This window comes from Garra rufa, chromosome 19, assembly GCF_049309525.1.
Source record: "Garra rufa chromosome 19, GarRuf1.0, whole genome shotgun sequence".
NCBI classification, from domain to species: Eukaryota; Metazoa; Chordata; class Actinopteri; order Cypriniformes; family Cyprinidae; genus Garra; species Garra rufa.
Genome location: NC_133379.1, coordinates 12,718,208 through 12,738,386, shown reverse-complemented (window position 1 = coordinate 12,738,386; position 20,179 = coordinate 12,718,208). Strand labels below are relative to the sequence as shown.

The 20,179-nt window shown below is 36.8% G+C and overlaps 1 protein-coding gene across 1 annotated transcript in view; it reads right to left on the bottom strand.

Moving 5' to 3' along the window:
• Nucleotides 1-15,255, bottom strand: part of tcf7 (transcription factor 7) — a 72,352-nt gene extending 57,097 nt beyond the window's left edge. Inside the window, exons 1-3 of the mRNA XM_073823953.1 lie at nucleotides 14,966-15,255; nucleotides 14,806-14,872; nucleotides 14,053-14,156 (exon numbers count right to left, since the gene is read on the bottom strand). Of these exons, the coding sequence (XP_073680054.1) occupies nucleotides 14,053-14,156; nucleotides 14,806-14,872; nucleotides 14,966-15,142 (348 nt within the window). The 5' untranslated portion in view covers nucleotides 15,143-15,255. The remainder of the gene's footprint in view (nucleotides 1-14,052; nucleotides 14,157-14,805; nucleotides 14,873-14,965) is intronic.
• Between the last annotated feature and the right edge of the window lie 4,924 nt (nucleotides 15,256-20,179).

Genomic DNA, 20,179 nt, shown 5'->3' with positions numbered 1-20,179 from the left:
GTATGGTTTGTTAGGATAGGACAATATTTGGCTGAGATACATCTATTTGAAATCAGAAATCTGAGGATGCAAAAAAATCAAAAAGACTGAGAAAATCACCTTTAAAGTTGTCCAAATTAGGTTCTTAGCAATGCATATTACAAATCAAAAATTACATTTTGATATGTTTACAGTAGGAATTTTACAAAAAATCTTCATGGAACATGAACTTTACTTAATTTCTTAATGATTTTTGGCATAAAAGAAAAATCTAAAATTTTGACCCATGCAATGTATTTTTGGCTATTGCTACAAATATACCCCAGCGACTTAAGACTGGTTTTGTGGTCCAGGGTCACATATATATATATATATATATATATATTTTTTTTTTAGCGTGTAAACTTCTCCACTTCTGGCTTGTGCATACTAACATCCTATCAGCAGTGAAGTTACCAACACATCTTCATTAAACAACAGCAATAGCTGCATTTTAGGTGAACAGAACTACTACTAACACAGAGTCGGTGAAGCTTGCATCTTGTTGCCTGTGCATGCTTTGTTTTTCAGGTGAGGAGTAAAGACTCATTCTGGTCTTATTTTCCATGGTAGACCACAAGATCTTACCGCACACAACTGTACTCAAACAAGCAAACATACACAAAGCCTTGAGCGGGTCTGTCAAAACACGCCCACCCACCCTTCACATCCCACAGACTCGAGCAGAACAACACCACGGACCCTCAGACCGACTCGACCGTTTTCCCGACGCCTGTTGTCCCAAAACCCTCTCTGGTTTCCTTTCATCAGAAAAGGCAGAGCGCTCACAGAACATTTGGCCGCACAAGATATAATTAAAAGCAGGAGTCGGCATAAATTAACAACGAGCGAGGCTCAGGGTCTAAATCAAAAGCAAATACTGTCATAGTTTGGGTCTGACACATTAGTCTTTAAAGCTCACAGGGATGACACAGGACCAAGCCTTTTGAGAGGCACTGAGTCTGGGATGATCTCACCCCGCCGTAAATCTCACTCATATTTGTCAGGAGATGAACTCCATCGGCCATTAAACGTGAGGGAGTCGCCGCAGCGTCTTAAGATGAAACCTTGTAGATCAGAAGACGAAATTCTGATCTTGTCATGCAAACCAATGAGATATTTATAACTAGAGTTGAAGACAAAGTTTTGTTATTTTACCAAAATGAGAGGGATCATACAAAATGTATGTTATTTTTTATTTACTACTGACTTGAATAAGATATCTCACATAAAAGATGTTTACATAAAGTCCTCAAGAAAAACCCTACATCCCTTTGATTCTTACTACTGTGTTGTCACCTGAATGATCCACAGTTGTGTTTTTTTGTTTAGTGATAGTTGTTCATGAGTCCCTTTTTTGTTCTGAACAGTTAAACTGCCTGCTGTTCTTCAGAAAAATCCTTTGAGTTCAACAAATTATTTGGTTTTCCAGCATTTTTGTGGGTTTGAACCCTTTCCAACAATGACTGTGTGATTTTGAGATCCATCTTTTCACACTGAGGACAACTGAGAGACTCATATGCAACTATTACAGAAAATTAAACACTCACTGATGCTCCAGAAGGAAAAACCATGCATTAAGAGCTGGGGGTGAAAACTGTACATTGGTGGAGATGTGTACATTTTTCTTATTTTGCCTAAATACCATTTTTTTTTATTTAGTACTGCCCTTCAGAGGCTACAAAAGATGACAAAATAAGTTAAATTTACCCTTATCTTCAAATTCAAAAAGTTTTCACCCCGTCTCTAAATGCATGGTTTTTCCTTCTGGAGCATCAGTGAGTGTTTAATCTTCTGTAATAGTTGCATATGAGTCCCTCAGTTGTCCTCAGTGTGAAAAGATGGATCTCAAAATCACATAGTCATTGTTGGAAAGAGTTCAAATACACAAAAATGCTGGAAAACAAAAAGAATTTGTGGATCCTGAAGGATTTTTCTGAAGAACAGCAGGCAGTTCAGGACAAACTCATGAACAACTATACAAATTCAGCTATGATTTTCTCTTGTAGACTATATGTAAACATCTTTTATGTGAAATAGCTTATTCAGGTCAGTACTAAATAAACAATAGCATGCATTTTGTATGATCCCCTTTATTTTGATAAAACAATTAACATTTTGCAAATTCTGGAAGGGCGATGTAAACGTTTGACCTCAACTGTGTATCTCCAATAATATGTAGTAAGAAGCGATTAAATGAACATATAATGCAATGCAATGCACTGATTATTTTATTAAAAAGGAGGAAAATCCTCTTTCATCACATTTTCAACTGATTTTTCAAAAATATAAAGCTGGATTTGTTAGTCCAATGGTCTCAAAGTTAATTCCCAGAGGGCCACAGCTCTGCAGAGTTTAGCTCCAACTCACACCTGCTTAATAGTTTCTAGTAACCCTGAAGACCTTGATTATTTGGATGAGTTGTGTTTAATTAGGGTTGGAGCAAAACTGTGCAAAGCTGTGGCCCTCCAGGAATTGACTCTGAGACCACTGGACTAAAGAAACCCATCTTTATAATTTTGAAAAATCAGTTGAAAATGTGATGAAAGAGGATTTTCCTCCTTTTTAAGGAAATCATCAGTGCATTGCATTGCATTATATGTTTGCATCATTTAAATCTCATCTTACTGCATATTATTGGAGATACACAATTGAGTTCAGGACAAACAAGAGACTCGTGAACATATACAAATGCAACTATTATTTCCTCTTGTGGACTTTATGTAAACATCCTTCAGGTCCCACAGATTCTTTGGTTTTCCAGCATTTTTGTGTATTTGAACTCTTTCCAACAATGACTGTGTGATTTTGAGATCCGTCTTTTAACACTGAGGACAACTGAGGGACTCATATGCAACTATTACAGAAGGATCATGTTGAAGTTAGACGCTTTTGCAAGACCTTTTACTTGTTAAAGTATGAGCTACCAATTGCGTGCAACAGATGTTTCTGGAAAGCTGTGATCATCCCAAGGCCTATCAAATATGATGCAGTAGCTTTATTTCTATTATTACAGTTCTCCGTTTCCAGAAAGCTTCATTAGATTTCAAACGCTCGATCGACTACTGTACGTGCTTCGCGGTCCTCTGGCCTTGAAACAGTTAAGGAAGAAAAGCGAGTGCCTTTGACTGTTTAAAGTCGTTCGCAACAAGGTGCACCAGGTGCGCCGCGTGGTTACCAGCCTCTGTGTTTACTGCTGACTCCCTTCCGCAAGAAGGCAGCTCGACGCTGTTTACTCCACACCCCAACGCCCACACCTCCTACAAGCCATCAGATAAGACGCAGACAGAAAGACGGAGGGAAACACTCGCGTTCTCCTCCTTCAGCAGCTCCTACCGATGCACACACGAGTGCCGTTTGCATCGTAGTAAAAGCACAGTTGCACAAGTACTCACGCATAACCACAGCACACCTCAACTTCACTCTCACTGAGACAGAGAAACCTCGCGCTGGCGCTGAGATCATTGCATACAGGATGTAGGATGTATGTCAGCGACTCACATACGCGTGTGCTGATGAAAACAAATGCGCACGCCGTGTGAAAAAGCGCTGGATGTGCCATTGTCGTCATGTAGCGACATAATTGTTCGTGAAGGCAGGAGCGGGGGTTTCCCTGAAAATCGTTGAAATGCACCCTGAAAACGGGGACTTCTCAAAAGAGACTTTTATGTTGGTCATTAAAACGTTATGCCTTCCACTTTTTTCTTCCTCGAGATCCAAGACCTCGGTCCCATAAGCGCAGGGCTATTTTTAGCAGCGAAATGCTTTCCAGTTGGCTCTGAGCGATCATAAGGAGGGGGGAAACCACACGGAAAACCACGTTCCATAACATCTGAAAGGCAGCGGGCAGCAGATCTGGGATGTCCCTACTTTTAAAGCGATCGCTTTGCGGTAATAGCCCGATGTTTCGCCTCCGGCTGAAATTAACGTCTGGATTTCCACGGGCCGCAGGTACAACGCTCGCTCGCCCTCGAAACGTTCTTCCCCAATCGTGAGCAAAACCAGAAACCAGATTTTTAACTTCTGAGTGGTGCAAACCTGACCGTCTCAGTTCAGCATCATCCACTGATAACGGCGAGATCACAGGAGCCGCCCAGTGATGTGGTCGACGAGCGGCGACGGCTTTGACGCCACGTGTTTGCCATTAATTCAGATCAGGATTCGCTAGAGAGCGGTGACGTGATGGTTAACATATATGAAGTAGGTTAGTCACCCATCCTGTTAACCTCTGTCCCAGAACACATGAAAACCAAACACACAATAATAAGCAGGTGACAACAGCAAGTGGTTCGAGAAGCTCTAGTTGAGTAATCATGCAGAATACTGCTGAAATATAAAAAAAATACAACTTTTTTTTGTACTTAGTAGAGTTATGTAAAGTGAAGAGGAATACTACAAATTTAATTTTAAACATTGTGCAAGTACATAAAAGTATGTGGTATCTGTTACTAAAAAAATCATGGTAACACTTTGTTTTAGGGACCAATTCTTCCTATTAACTAGTTGTTTATTAGCATGCATATTACTAGCATATTGGCTGTTTATTAGTACTTATAAAGCACATTTTAATGTATTATTCTGCATGATCATATTTGTGACCCTGGATTACAAAACCAGTCATAAGGGGCACTTTTTTGAGAATTATACATCATCTGAATGTTGAATAAATAAGGTTTCATTGATGTATCGTTTGTTACTAGGACAATATTTAAAAATCAAAAATCTGAGGGTGCAGAAAAATCTAAATATTGAGAAAACCACCCTTTAAAGTTGTCCAAATGAAGTTTTTGATCTATTTACAGTAGGAAATGTACAAAATATCTTCATGGAACATGATCTTTACTTATTATCCTAAAGATTTTTGGCATAAAAGAAAATGTTATTATTTTTGGCTTTTGCTACAAATATATCTGTCCGACGATTTTTTTTATTGGTCCAGGATCACATTTTAAATCCCTTAATCCTAGACCACACCTAAACTAACAACTACCTTACTAACTATTAATAAGCAACAAATTAGGATTTTATTGGGACAAAGTCATAGTTGATAATGAGAATTAGTCCCCAAACTAAAGTGTGACCAAAATTATCATTGCTTTACATTTTACTGGCTTCATTTTTTTACTGAATGAACATTTATTGATCAATAATAAACTGATGGATCTATTACATTCACCAGTAGTTTTAAGAATTAAATATTGCTCATATCATGTCAGGCTTTGAAAATCAAAAATCAAAATGAAAGAGCCTTGCTAAAAGTTGAACAATTTTCAGTTACTTTCAGAAAAACCTTTCAATTCAAATTAATTACATTTTTTTAATGATTTTAAAATCAAATTAATGCACAATTTTTGAAAATTTACTCAAAATTTAAATCTTCCAGACAGATCAGTGCTGCAAACAGACAGATTACATCTTAAAAGATTAGTTCACTTTCAGAACAAAAATTGACAGATAATTTATTCACCCCCTTGTCATCCAAGATGTTCACGTCTTTCTTTCTTCAGTCGTAAAGAAATTGTTTTTGAGGAATATAGTGGACTTCTATGGTGCCCACAAGCTTGAACTTCCAAAATGCAGTTTAAATGCAGCTTCAAAGGCCTCTAAACGATCCCAGCCGAGAAAGAAGGGAATTATCTTGCGAAATGATCAGCCATTTTCATAAATAAATTAACATTTAACACTTTTTAATCCGAAACGCTCATCTTGTCTAGCTCTCCACAAACTTTGTATATTCCAGTTCTAAGACAGTTAGGGAATGTCCAAAAACTCCCATCTCATTTTCTACTCCAACTTCAAAATCACCGACCTAGTGTTTACAAAGTGAACATGCAAAGAAGATCAAACACCCTTTACAAAAAAAAGGTAAAACACCAATGTAGGATGATTTTGAAGTTGGAGGAGAAAATGAGATGGGACTTTTCGGACATACCCTAACTGTCTTAAACCAGAATACACAGAGAGCTAGACAAGATGAGCATTTGAGGATGAAGAGTATCAACTGTCTATATTTTTTTCTGAATATAACTGATCGTTTCACTAGATAAGACACTTCTTCCTCAGCTGGGAGTCACTGCGTATGGAAGTTCAACCTCGTGGGCACCATAGAAGTCCACTATATGGAGAGAAATCCTGAAATGTTTTCATTAAAAAAGAATTATTTCTATTCAAATGCATAAAGAAAGACATGAACATCCTGATTGACAAGGGGTGAGTAAACTATCTCTACATTTCTGTTCTGCAAGTGAACTACTCTTAAAGTGACAGTACACCCAGAAACCAACATCTGTGATGCAACATCCGTCGTATCATGACATCATGCAGAACTGTCCATCTTGGACTTTGCCCCTCATAAACACACGACCAGAGCAAATGAACAGGAACTATGAATTCTGGGATGCATGCTGAGTTTGTCCCACAAGAGCCTGCGCTGCACTTCCCACTGCTGGGGTCAGCCAACGCCCCCAGCACCCCGAATTAGTGCCGGGCCAGACCTACTGGAGCCTCAGCAGCCACATGGGGCGGCACACATGGGTGTGATCACACGGCCTAATCCCGCTCCCATCTGATACCCATCTACCAGCAGCACGACTGCCACAGCTGGGTACGGCCCAACACACACACACACACACACACACATACACATGCACACACACATGCATGTTATCACAGCAGCCTCTACGGAGGTTTAAGACTCTTCGTTTCCACTGAAACCGTGCTCAAAACAAGTGTGAGACGTCCTACAAATCAGTGGGAATCTACTGCAAAATGATTTAACAGATCGGCAGCCGGATGGAAAACAACGCAATTCACAAATGACGGCTCTGAACTCATCTAGGACACATCAACTGAGTCAATAGCAGGCAGGAATCAAACGGCGTCCTAATTAGACGAAGCTTTATAGCATAACAGTATTCCACATACACAAGCCTGTTATTAAAACTGGGTTTCTGGTCTGTTTGCATTCAAAGGAATGGCTGAAAACATCAGTTTCTCCATTTGAATCCATCTTCATTTTGATATATTATAAGAATGTTTTTTTAACCTTTATTTAACCAGAAAATACTCGTTGAGATCAAAAATCTCGTTGACAGGAGTGGCCTGGCCAAAATGGGCAGCAGTTATATCACAAATATACACCACACAAACAGACTTATGACACTTAAAACAATTGCATATTGTTAAATCATCTTTCACTTGCTGGATAACTGATTTAAAATGATCCAAAGGCAGCTAATGTTATAATTTCAATTTCAAATGAAGATTCCAATTAAATTGCTCTGCATGCATAAAAGCCTTCTTCCCAAGCTCTATTCGAATAAAAGGGACAGAAAGATTTTTTTAAGGTCAAAGTTGTTTTCAAGTTGATGCATGAACTAAACTGCTCTAACATTATTTATAGCTCACCTGCCATCCAATAAACTCAATAAGCTTTGTGTTTTGTTACTTTTGATATGAAACAAAGCCTTAGCAAATTAAAGTCCGCCAGAAGAAAAGCTGCGGAAAGACGTCAATAAAACAGCTTGTGAACAATATCACGTTTTAAGCCATTCGATGTCTATAAACTCTTTGTTAAACAAAATATCACATCTTCACTTAAGAAACAGTTTTTATTATTATAATCATAATATTTTTATATTTCATTTCATATATTTATTTTATATTCTATACAATATTATGAATTTTTTAAATGCATTTATTGTCCTCACCTGAGCTTGTTTCTGTCTGTAAGTTTAAAAAAAGTTTATGACAGACACAAATTAAATGTTTGTATTTTAACACCAAACTGGATTATCAACATAATTATATCATTAAATCTAAACTGTAATTTAAATGTTTTTATACAAATATAAACTATTTCTAAAAAAAAAAAAAGTAATTTAATTGCTACTGAACTAAATGACAGGGTACTGTTAAGTTTACAGCTTAAGTCATAAGTCAATTTTTTTCATTAAGATTTATACATCATCTGAAAGCTGAATAAGCTTTTAAGATATCAAAATATTGAGAAAAATGCAACTGAGGTGCCTAAATGAAGTTCTTAGCAATGCATATTACTAATCAAATCATATCTTATGGTAGGAAATTTACAAAACATCTTCATGGAACATTATCTTTACTCAGTATCCTAATGACTTTTGTCATAAAAGAACCATTTTGACCCCTGCAATGTATTGTTGGCTATTGCTACAATTACACTTATATGACTTTTGACTGGTTTTGTGGTCCAGGGTCACATTTATATCCAAACAAACTGCTATCCTGAGGAAATAGAATTGAATCAAGAGTTTGTGAATCAGAATCAACCATGATTTCATCAGAATACAATGTGACCGTCAACATTCAGCAGCATTTCTATCCCCCAACCCGTCGTTCAATGGCCACTGCTCTCTATTCTCTTTTCCCACCTAACGAGTCGGGGGAGGACGGACGACTTCACACACCTGGGAGAGAACGAGCCATCACGCTCCCATCAGGGTCCACTAGACAAAATACCTCGTCACATCACATATGCGTCACAGCGATTGACATCGATGACTGTCAGGAGGCTGAAGTTGTCTTGAGGTGGGGGATTTTCTTTCATTTTTAGTGCGCTTTAGTCCAGACGAGTGGTGGGCTGATTCATTAAGAGAAAGGTTTGACGACAAAACATACAGTAGAATAAACACGTGACATGACGTGAAATATCCCGGGCAACAGATTAATGAAAATTCACAATGCTGATTTGAAGAAGTAGGAGTCTTTCGAATAAATCCTACTTTGCTTTTGATTCATTTGGGTTTCTTATTTTCTCATTTTCCTGCAATTTAAATATAAACATTCTGTCATAATTTACTCAACATCAAGTCATTACAAACCTGTATGAGTTTCTGTTTAACATAAAAAATGTTGGGAAATAGAAAGTTGCCGGTAGCTATTGACTTCAGTAGGATTTTTTGTCCGTTCTATGGAAGTCAATGGCTACCAGCGAGGATATTTTGAGGAATGTGGGTAAGCAAACAGTTTCTGGACATTGACTGGACGCATTTATCGTAGTGTTTTATTTTCATAATTTCCATGGAAGTCAATGGCTATCAATCTGTTTTGGAAAACATTTTGAAAAATGGTAATATGTTTAAGAGGATATTAAGAAGAATTTGGACAGGCAATCTGTTGCTAGTCCACAAACTGACTTCCACAGTATTTTATTTCTGTACAATGGAAGTCAGTGGCTACCAGCAAAGATATTTTGTAGAATGTGGGTAAGCAAACAGTTTTTGGTTCTCGTTGACATTGAGAGGATGCATTTACCATAGTGTTTTATTTTCATAATTTCCATGGAAGTCAATGGCTACCAGCAACTATTTGGAAAATATCTTGAAAAATTTAAGTATTTTTAAGATATTTAGAATAATTTGGACAAGCAAACAGTTGCTTGTCCACAAACTGACATCTACAGTATTTCATTTCTGTATGATGGAAGTCAATGGTTATCAGCAAAGATATTTTGAAGAATGCGGATAAGAAAGTTAAAGTAAGAACGTTTCTGATCCCTATTGAATTTGACTGAAGAAACTAACTGCAGTATTTCATTTCCATTGCATGGAAGTCAATGGCTACCATTGACTGTTTGGTTACCAACAGTCTTCAAAGTGTCTTCTTTTGTGTTCAACATAAGAAAGAAATGTATATAGGTTGAAGATATTTTGTAGAATGTGGGTAGGCCAACAGTATTTGGTTCTCGCTGACATTGAGTGGACGCATTTACCATAGTGTTTTATTTCAACAATTTCCATGGAAGTCAATGGCTACCAGAAACTGTTTCGGAAAATATTTTGAAAAATGTGTTGGTCCACAAACTGACTTCCATGGTATTTTATATCTATACATTGGAAGTCAGTGGCTACCAGCAAAGATATTTTGTAGAATGTGGGTAAGCAAACAGATTTTGGTTCTCGTTGACATTGAGAGGATGCATTTACCATAGTGTTTTAATTTAATAATTTCCATGGAAGTCAATGGCTACCAGCAACTGTTTGGAAAATATTTTGAAAAAATTTTGGTATCTTTGAAAGGATATTTTGAATAAATTGAACAAGCAAACAGTTGCTGGTCCACTGACTTCCACGGTATTTTATTTCTGTACAATGGAAGTCAATGGCTACCAGCAACTATTTGGAAAATATCTTGAAAAATTTAAGTATTTTTAGGATATTTAGAATAATTTGGACAAGCAAACAGTTGCTTGTCCACAAACTGACATCTACAGTATTTCATTTCTGTATTATGGAAGTCAATGGTTATATCAGCACAGATATTTTGATGAATGTGGATAAGAAAGTTAAAGTAAGAACGTTTCTTAATTTTTAAAATTGGTATTTTGAAGAAGATATTTTAAAGATTGTGAATAAATAAACAGTTAATCGTCCACACTGACTTCTATAGTATTTTATTTCCATACTATGGAAGACAATGGCTACCAGCAAAGATATTTTGAAGATACTTTGAAAAATGTGGGTAAGAAAACAGTTTCAGGTTCCCAATGACTGGACTCATTAACCGCAGTATTTTAATTCCATAGTATGGAAGTCAACGGCTGCTGTCAGCTGTTTGGTTACTAACATTCTTTTGTGTTCAACAGAAGAACGAAACTTAAGGTAATTTGAGGTGTTTTCATTTTTTGACTTCCACAATATTTTATTTCTGCACAATGGAAGTCAATGGCTTTTGCAAATGTTTATAGCAAATATATTTTGAAGATATTTGGGTAAGGTCTTAACTGACATTGACTGGAAGCATTTACCATAGTTTTTTATTTTCATAATTTCCATGGAAGTCAATTGAATGTGCAACTTTAAAAAAAAATGTTGATGTTTTTAAGAGTTGTAAGATATTTTGAAGAATACTGACTTCAACAGTATTTTATTTCTGTACAATAGAAGTCATTGGCTAACAGCAAAGATATAATATAATGAAGAATGTGGGTAAGAAAACAGTTTCAAGTCCTCATTGACATTGACTGGAAGCATTTACCATAGTGTTTTATTTTCATAATTTCCATGGAAGTCAATAGCTATGTGCAACTGTTTGGAAAAGATTTTTAAAAAATGTAGATGTTTTTAAGTGTTGTAAGATATTTTGAAGAATGTGGACAAGCAAAAGTTGTTGGTCCACAAACTGACTTCAACAGCATTTTATTTTTGTACAATAGAAGTCATTGGCTAAAAGAAAGATATTTTGAAGAATTTGGGTGAGAAAACAGTTTCTGGTCCTTGTTGACATTGACTAGACCTATTACCATAGAGTTTTATTTCTATATTATGATACTCAATGGCTACCAGAAACTGTTTGGAAAATATTTAGAAAAATGTAGATATTTTTAAGAAGATATTCTAAGGAATTTAAACAAGCAAACAGTTGCTTGTCCACACTGACTTCCACAGTATTTCTATACTACATAAGTCAATGGCTACCGTCAGCTGTTTGGTTCACAGCGTTCTTCAAAATGTCTTCTTCTGTGTTCAACTCGTACAGGTTTGGAGGCGAGAAAATGATGACAGTTTTCATTCAAGTCTCTATTTTTTCACCAAATGCAATCACAAAATTAGTTTGCTGACAGGAAAATTGGTTAAATCAATTCTAAGGAAAAATGACGAATAACTTTATCTTTGACCTATAACTGTCTAGACACTATCAAAGCTAGAACATCTGCCACACACCTCGATAAAAGTCTTCTCTATCTCAGAAGAATTTATGAGACTGTTCTGACTTCAAGATCTTGCGTGGACATGTTGGAGCAGGGCGATGAGACAGTTCAAACACCTGTCCCTCTCTCACACAGCGGAACAGACACGACCGCACCAATAATTACAGCTATAAACACCTGAGGGGATCCGACGGGTTTTGATAATTTCCCAAATATTTCCGGCTCCATAAAAAGCTGTGCGGATTCATCCGCGGGCACTTGCTTCAAAGACCGCTCAAATAAGTTCTCTTATCAATATTTGTATTTCAACACGATTTGGATTTCTTAAACACGAATTAACCTGCGGCTGAAGGAGATGGCAGCGATCACACTGTGCTTTCTTTCCGGCATTGAACGTGCGTTGACTATGCCTTCGGTTTTCCAAGGCGAGAAGCTTCCAGCGGCCCATTGTGTCCTGATTGAAGTGGCAGAATGGGTTAAAGAGCTTTTTTCTTAAAGAGGGTGTAATCCAGTGTCTGTTACTTATCGCTGTCAGTCAGAGGAGCGAAGCAGAGCTGCTCTGGATGGATTACAACACAAAGCCAATGTTCTTCTATTGTTTACTCAAAGACTAAAGGCGGCTCGAACCATGAGCTCATGACGATCGGGGCTTGTTTAAGACCGAACGGCCTTGGAACGAGCAAGAGCTTTGACTTCAATCATGCAATTTGTCTTTGGGAATGAAATACACTTGGAGTTTGAATTATAAATATATAAAGGATCGCCGATTACTGCAAAGCCTGTGTAAAGCCTCTGAGTTCGAATGCAGTACATGACTATATTCTGTAATCTTCACTTTTTAGGGACCAAGCGCACCAAGTCTGGAATTAGAGACGTTATGGTTTACGTTAAGCTGGGACTGTTGAAAAGAGCATTAAGTGATTGCAAAGGACTAAAAAAAAACTCTGATTGAACTCATTGATCATAACACCACACTCTCAGAAAAACACTGGCATGGTACCCATTCAAAAGGTACGGCTTATCAGTGCCTAAAGTGCAAAAATGTACTTTTTGGAAGGTACTACCCAAGTGCAACTTTTGCACCCTTTTGTCTGAGAGTGTCCCAATCAGGTCATTTCCCGTAACGCAACGCATCCCCGACCCACTCAGGTGCTTGAGAAAACTTCACTTTCACTGAAGTTAAATAGATAGTTCAGCTAAACATGAAGATTTGCTCAGCATTTAATTTTCGTGTTCTTTCAAACTTATATGAGTTAGTCTCTTTTCTGCTGAACACAGAAGATATTTTGAAAAACGCTGGTTGCCGGTAGCCATTGACTTCTATAATATAGAAAATAAAAAAACAATATGCAAGTCAATTGCTACTGGCAACCTCTTGATTACCGACGTTCTTTAAAATATCTTCTTTGGTGCTTAACACAAGAAAGAAACTCAAGCGAGTTTTCTACAACTTGAAAAAGAGTAAAAGATAACAAATCGTTCATTTATGGCTCAGCTCTCCTTTTAAGAAAGACCTGGAAGATGCTTCAAAAAGTGAGAAATAATTTGTTCAAAAAGTGAACGAACTGTTGATTTATGGCTGAACTCTCTCTTTAAGAAAGACGTGGAAGATACTTCAAGAAATGACACATGCTTTCATTTCACAAACATAGAGAGCCTTCATTACTGTACCTACCGATGCTTTCATAAAACAACATTTGTGATGATTTGTCCAGTGTATTTTTACATACAACACGGTTTCAATAAAATAAGCACTACATGTGCAAGAAACTCAAAATATGATCGAGAACTGGTGCTATTGCTGTGCAGTTACAACTTTATAACTACCCTTCAAGGTGAGTTTCATTTTCAAGAGGTATGTCAACCACTGTATGAGCCTAAATCTGGATTCAGCTGCTGTAAGCACACTTTCTTAATAAATACAAACATACACAATGTCCACACAACCACAATGCATTGGTGAAACACAACAAGACAAATCATGCCATGTAACATCTATTTGATAGGTTTGACTGTTATAGTACCACGCTATTGATTTGCGGTCAAAGGCATCAGAATGCAGTGACAAAGTTTTCACACATTAGATATTGACTTTAAGGCGTCATATGAAGTAAAGAGCCATGTTTGATTTTCCAAATATGTTAAAGCTGCTCATGTAATGTATGAAAGTCTACTGCTTTTATCGAGTGCCCTTTTCTCAAGTCCTCTCAGGCTTAAGTGTAATTACAGGCCTGCCTCAGCAGCTCTTCTGCGGCCCAGCAAACTAACCAGACCTTCAATGCGGTTCCCACACACCTGGACTCTAGTGATCAAATGCTAGTGGAAGAACAAGAGTGTTATGAACTTACAGATGGCGAGACGGGTCCGTTGGGTAGATACGGCTCGGGCAGCATCAGAAACGGGTATCCAGAATACGGCGCTTTATACATTCCACCATCTTGATGTTTAGGCACTAAAATTGAGCAAGCAAGACATAACAATAAAAGTCAAGAAGTTAGCAAAAGTGTAGCAAAGAATGAACTTCCGCAATAGTGTGGCCCTCATACTGAACTGTTTTGTATTTACGGACTCTCTTGTAAATATATAATGATGATCAATCACAGATCCCCTTCAAAGCGGTTTTAGTTCTGGAGTGCAAATAACGGAAATAGATCAAACAGGCTTCAGATAAAAACAGCTATTTAATGAGGCAGATTTCAGGTTTTCCCCAAGAAAAGTCCATCGGTTGCATATCAGACGTAGATGAAAGTTTTTAATTTCCCCAATTCAACTTTTATCAGCCTTGCCACAGATGAGACAACTATTTTAACACATTAAACCAAAACAAGCTATTTTTACTTTTCCCAAAGGTAATATTGTCCCAATGTTGTCAAATTCGGGCAATTTCGTCTAAGCACAGATTTGTGGAAATAAAAGCTGTTGCTTGTAGACAAAGGTAGAAAGCAAAGGAAAGACTAAAAAGTTTAAAAATAAAACAAACAAACAAAACGCGCATGTTTTGAGGGAAGACTTTACATAATTTCGAGCACTTCTAGGGACTCTCTCTCTTTCTCTCTCTCTCTCTGAGTGTGTTTATGTGTGTGTGAGTGAAGAAGTCTCACCGTCGTCCAGATGTTCTCGTTTATCGGTGTAGATTCTCTGATCTTCCTGCTGTCCTCTTCTGATCACCTGTTCATCACAAACACACTTTATTTCACTCACACGACCACACATTCATATCATTTACACACACACATATAAATGTGACATGACTTGTCTTACGGCGGAGTTCTGGCTGATTTCGGACTCGTTGACCAGAGACGATTTGAGATCCGCCAGGTCGCTCTCCGTGAACGCGCTCTCACGGATCTTCTCCTCGTGATCCCCTTCATCTTTGAACGAGATCATCTCATCATTCGCCCCGAGATCATCTCCCCCTCCACCGTTCAGCTGCGGCATATTCGACCGAACTTTATTAATGTACTTTTGATAGTTGTTGTCGCTGTTTTCCGCGCTCAGAAAGAGCGTTTGAGACTCGAGCGAGAGAGGAAAAGTTCTTTATGCTGTGACGATCCGCCAGACTTGAAAGTAACAAACAGTCGCGCTTTAGAACAGCGAAGATCAAAGAGACTTGAAAGCGTGATTGACAGCTGAAATGAGCCGAAGGGGGGTCCGCTCTTAAAGGAACATGACGCTCTTTAGTTTTGGGGCGTTTTGATGAGGAACGCACACTGTTGCGTTGCAAGCTATCACTGATAGTTTTTTTTACATTTTTTTTTTTTTTTTTTTACAAAAGAACACTTTCAAATAAAATATATAGACAACCGAAGGTTGACGCTAGTAATAAATGATGAACAATTGAAATGTTTGAATTACTGAGGTATTTGCTTTAGACCAGTTTCAAATAAATCTGGAATTTTGAAACTCACAATGAACCAAAGTAAGGATTAGTTACTTGGGAAAAATGGACCAATAAGGCATCCATCGTTAAGGAGTTTATTGTGTTTTAGCAAGCAGTAAACCAAGAGCCTATGAACCCAATGAATACATAACATTCATTTCAACAGACATTTTTGCATGCATTGGAAAAGTATTTGTCCCAAGTATGCAGTCAACATATTTGGAAAACAACAACTACACATCTATAGCCTAGAGAGTGCTGGGTAGGGTTGCAAACTATGACAAACAGACAAAGAAATTACAAAAAAAAATACAAAAAAAGACTTTCAAATAAAATATATATAGACGGCTGGAGGTTAACGCTAGTAGTAAATGATGAAAAATTGAAATGTTTGAATAACTGAGGTTAATGCTTTAGATCAATGTCAATTAAATCTGTAATTTTGAAACTCACAATGAAACAAAGTGAGGACTTTTTTTTACAGTAATTAATTGGGAAAAATGAACCAAGAAGGAATCATGCACTCCAATCTTAACGTCCATTTTTCCCAATCCTCAAAAAGTCCTCACTTTGTTTCATTGTGAGTTTCAAAATTACAGATTTAATTGGCACTGATCTAAAGCATTAACCTCAGTTATTCAAACATTTAAATTTTTCATCATTTACTAATAGCATTAGCCTCCGATCTCTGATAGTTTTTTTGTTGTGTTTTGTTTTTTACAAAAGAATACTTTCAAATAAAATATATGGACAACTGGAGATTGACACTATTAGTAAATGATGAACAATTGAAATGTTTGAATAACTGAGGTGTATGCTTTAGACCAGTTTCAATTAAATCTGGGATTTTGAAACTCACAATGAACATAAAGTGAGGACTTTTTTACAGTAGGTAATTGGGAAAAATGAACCAAGAAGGAATCATGCACTCCATTCATAACGTCCATTTTTCCCAATTAACTACTGTATAAAAGCCCTCCCTTTATGTTTCATTCTGAGTTTCAGAATTGCAGATTTAACTTGTCTAAAGTATTTACCTCAGTTATTCAAACATTTCTATTGTTCATCAATTTCCAACAGCGTCAACTGACTCAATAAACCAAGAGCGTATGAATGTAATGAATACATAATATTCATTTCAACAGACATTTTTACATGCATTGCTAAAGTATTTGTCCCAAGTATGCAGCCTAGAGAGTGCTGGGTTGATCACTTATAAATTGTAGTCTATACTGATTCTAAATTACATGACATAAAATTGTAGTTAGTAACTTTTTGATTACTTTTAGATTACTTTTAATCTAACCTTATCACATTGACTTAAATAGCGTAATCTTGTATCATATGGATATTAGAATGAGAAAGAAAACATATTCCATTCATTGTTTTTAACAAGTTAAACATTCCACTATACGTCAATTGACACTATTAGTAAATGATGAACAATTGAAATGTTTGAGGAACTGAGGTATATACACTTTAGACCAGTTAAATCTGGAATTTCGAAACTCACAATGAAACATAAAGTGAGGACTTTTTACAGTAGTTAATTGAGAAAAATGGTCCAAGAAGCAATCCATCATCAAGGAGTTTATTGTGTTTTAGCAAGCAATAACTTACTGTTTCACAAAAGGTTCTTTGTGGTGAAAGAACGTTCTTCAGATTATAAAAAAAGTAAGAAAGATGGTTCTTTAAAGAACCTTTGACTAAATGGTTATTTTATGGCATCGCTGTGAAGGACCTTTTAAAGAGTGTTCCCCCAAAAAATTAATGAATAGGGAACACTTATTCACTATTAACTATGACTTTTACCTCAATAAATTCCTAATTTGCTGCTTATTAATATTTAGTTAGGTAGTTGTAAAGTTTAGGTATTGGGTAGGATTAGGGAGGTAGAATAAGGTCATGTAGAATAATGCATTAATATGTGCTTAATTAGTACTAATAAATGGCTAATATTCTATTAATATGCATGCTTATAAGCAACTAAAGAAACCGTAAAATAAAGTGTTACCGATTTTTGTATTCTTTTGCCAGACTCATTGCCAGAACTATCCAAAAATAATGCTTTCCACTCAAAAACTGATGACCTGCTGTGTATAGTTGAAAAAAAACAAGTTGATAGAAAGATTGAATCCAATATTTGGTAATTATATTGCATAAACAGATTTACAAGCATTAAAAAAACAGGTCATTTTTGTCAATGATTGTGTTTGTTGCTTGTTTGTGGATGAATTAAACAATTTGTGATGGTGCAAAGGAAAGTCTCAAAAATGCTGTCTCAAAACCTTCCCAAAATACTTTTTAACTTAGAAACACATTGATATTCACCTCTACACTCTTCAAAATAAAAGGGCTTTAAAAGGTTCTTCAAAGCGATGCAATAGAAGAACCATTTTTGGTTCCACAAAGAACCATCCAGTCAAAGGTTCTTTAAAGAAAAGTCTCTTTCTTACCTTTTTATAACCTGAAGAACCTTCTTCTGCCACAAAGGACCTTTTGCGAAACAGAAAGGTTCTACAGATGTTGAAGGTTCTTTTTGGAACCATTTAGACATAAAACACTTCTATGGCATCATGAAGTACCTTTATTTTTAAGTTTGTTTAACCCTCTGTGAGCAAAGTCACTCTAAAAAAAACGGTTGTGTTAGTTCGTATTTGACCCAATTGGGTTAAAACAACCCAGTATATTTTAAAGTGTAGGGACGATTTTGTTAGGCGATACATTTGGCAAAGCCTCTAAAAAACAAGAACAAGAGAGGAAGAGTGAAAAGCAGTTTGCAAGCTTTCCAGCTTCATTCAGAGAATAAAACACCACCGTCAGGCGTCGTTTCTCTGGCTCATTTCAATGGCACTCTGAGCTTTGATGGTTTCGAGGATAAATGCAGTTCCTAAAAATTACACACTGCGCTTCCTAAATAATCTCCAGGCACATTTAAGTAGCAAACTAATTAAATCACATCCTTTAACTGAGGCCGGGCCACATCCAAAGCAGCACAGTTTAACTCAAGCCACTTGTGTGTTTTTTATTGGCCGCACCCTTGGAGCGACGGCGTGTTCTGCTGTCAGATACGCATTGGTCAGTGCTTTCCTGGTTTAGAAAGATTGGGGCCGACGTTGGGCATCTCCATCGTGGTGCTGATGGAGAAGTTTGCAGGCATGAGGTACGCTCAGGAGAGACCTGTTGTTGTAATCTCTCACTCTCTCTCTCTCTCTCTCTCTCTCTCTCTCTCTCTGGCAGGAAACAAAGGGGCTTGTTAATGCAGAGACTTGCCTGAGCCTTTGATGTGAAGCACAACCATTCAAGCCTGTGTGCTGCACACACGTAACACACACACACACACACACACACACACACACACACACACACACACACACACGCAAACCGATATACAACACACAGCACGCGCTCATCTGCACACGCGTGCACAACACATTAATGAAAAAGCATAATCTCTCTCTGCCTGTAAACCGACGCGCGGCTTCTATTTTAAGATGCGCGAGATTCGATCGGCGTGCAAAAACGTGCTGCACTGCTGCAGTTTACCTCAGTGGAAAGTTCAGTTTATAAATGTTACTTTGTGAGCATTAGCAGCATCATTCGCATGCTTTCACAGAAACATTATTTTCCATTCAATCTCAACTTTTTCCACCAGCTTCATGGGTTTTGCAAAATGGAAAAGGGTTCTTAGGGTTGAAGTAAATGACTAAATCAGGTGCATCCCAACTACCCTTGATTTTAGAAATAAATATGAAAGAAATGCATTTACTGAAATTACTCACTGTTGTTTTGATCTGGCTTCAGGATCATGGTGGCAACAAATGTTTTACTGTGTTATGTTATACAACAATGAATGCAAACACAATAGTGTGTTAGTGTTTGGCAATGAACTAAGTGACAGATGCATTTTCAGCTAAAGACTGTCATAACCATGCATGTATAAGTTATAGGGTTAATTGCACTTTATTATTTGCATTTAACATTTTGCCTCTACTGTCCATGAACTGATCAGAACAGATGTGAGACTTGTTTTTGAGAGCGTTTGCTTTTAGTAAATTTCACATGATCTCCAAACCTGAGGGAAAATGCGTTTTATTGCATCACAATACAAATATAAAATGATGGTGCTTCACGATGCTATAGAAGAACCTTTTTTGTTTGAATGGTTCTATAAAGAACCTTTAACATCTGAAGAACCTTTTTGTTTCATGAAAGATTCTTTGTGGTGAAAAAAGGTTCTTAAACTTATAAAAAGGTAAGGAAGAGATGGTTCTTCACAGAAACTTTGACTGAATGGTTCTTTGTGGAACCAAAAATGGCTTTTCTATGGCATTGCTGTGAAGAACCTTTTAAAGCACCTCTATTTTTATGTGTTTAAATACTTGTAATTAGATTAAGTCCTTTTTTTAAAAATACTCATAATCAGATTACAGTTGCTTTTTTATGGATTACATGATTACATGTTATTCACTTTTAAATATGTTCATCATATTTTTCATCTTTTAAATATTCTTTTCTAAAATAGAAATACTTTCAGAAAGTCTTCAAGTTTAGGGTTAGGGTTTCTAGGTTTAAGAATTATTTTAATATTGCAC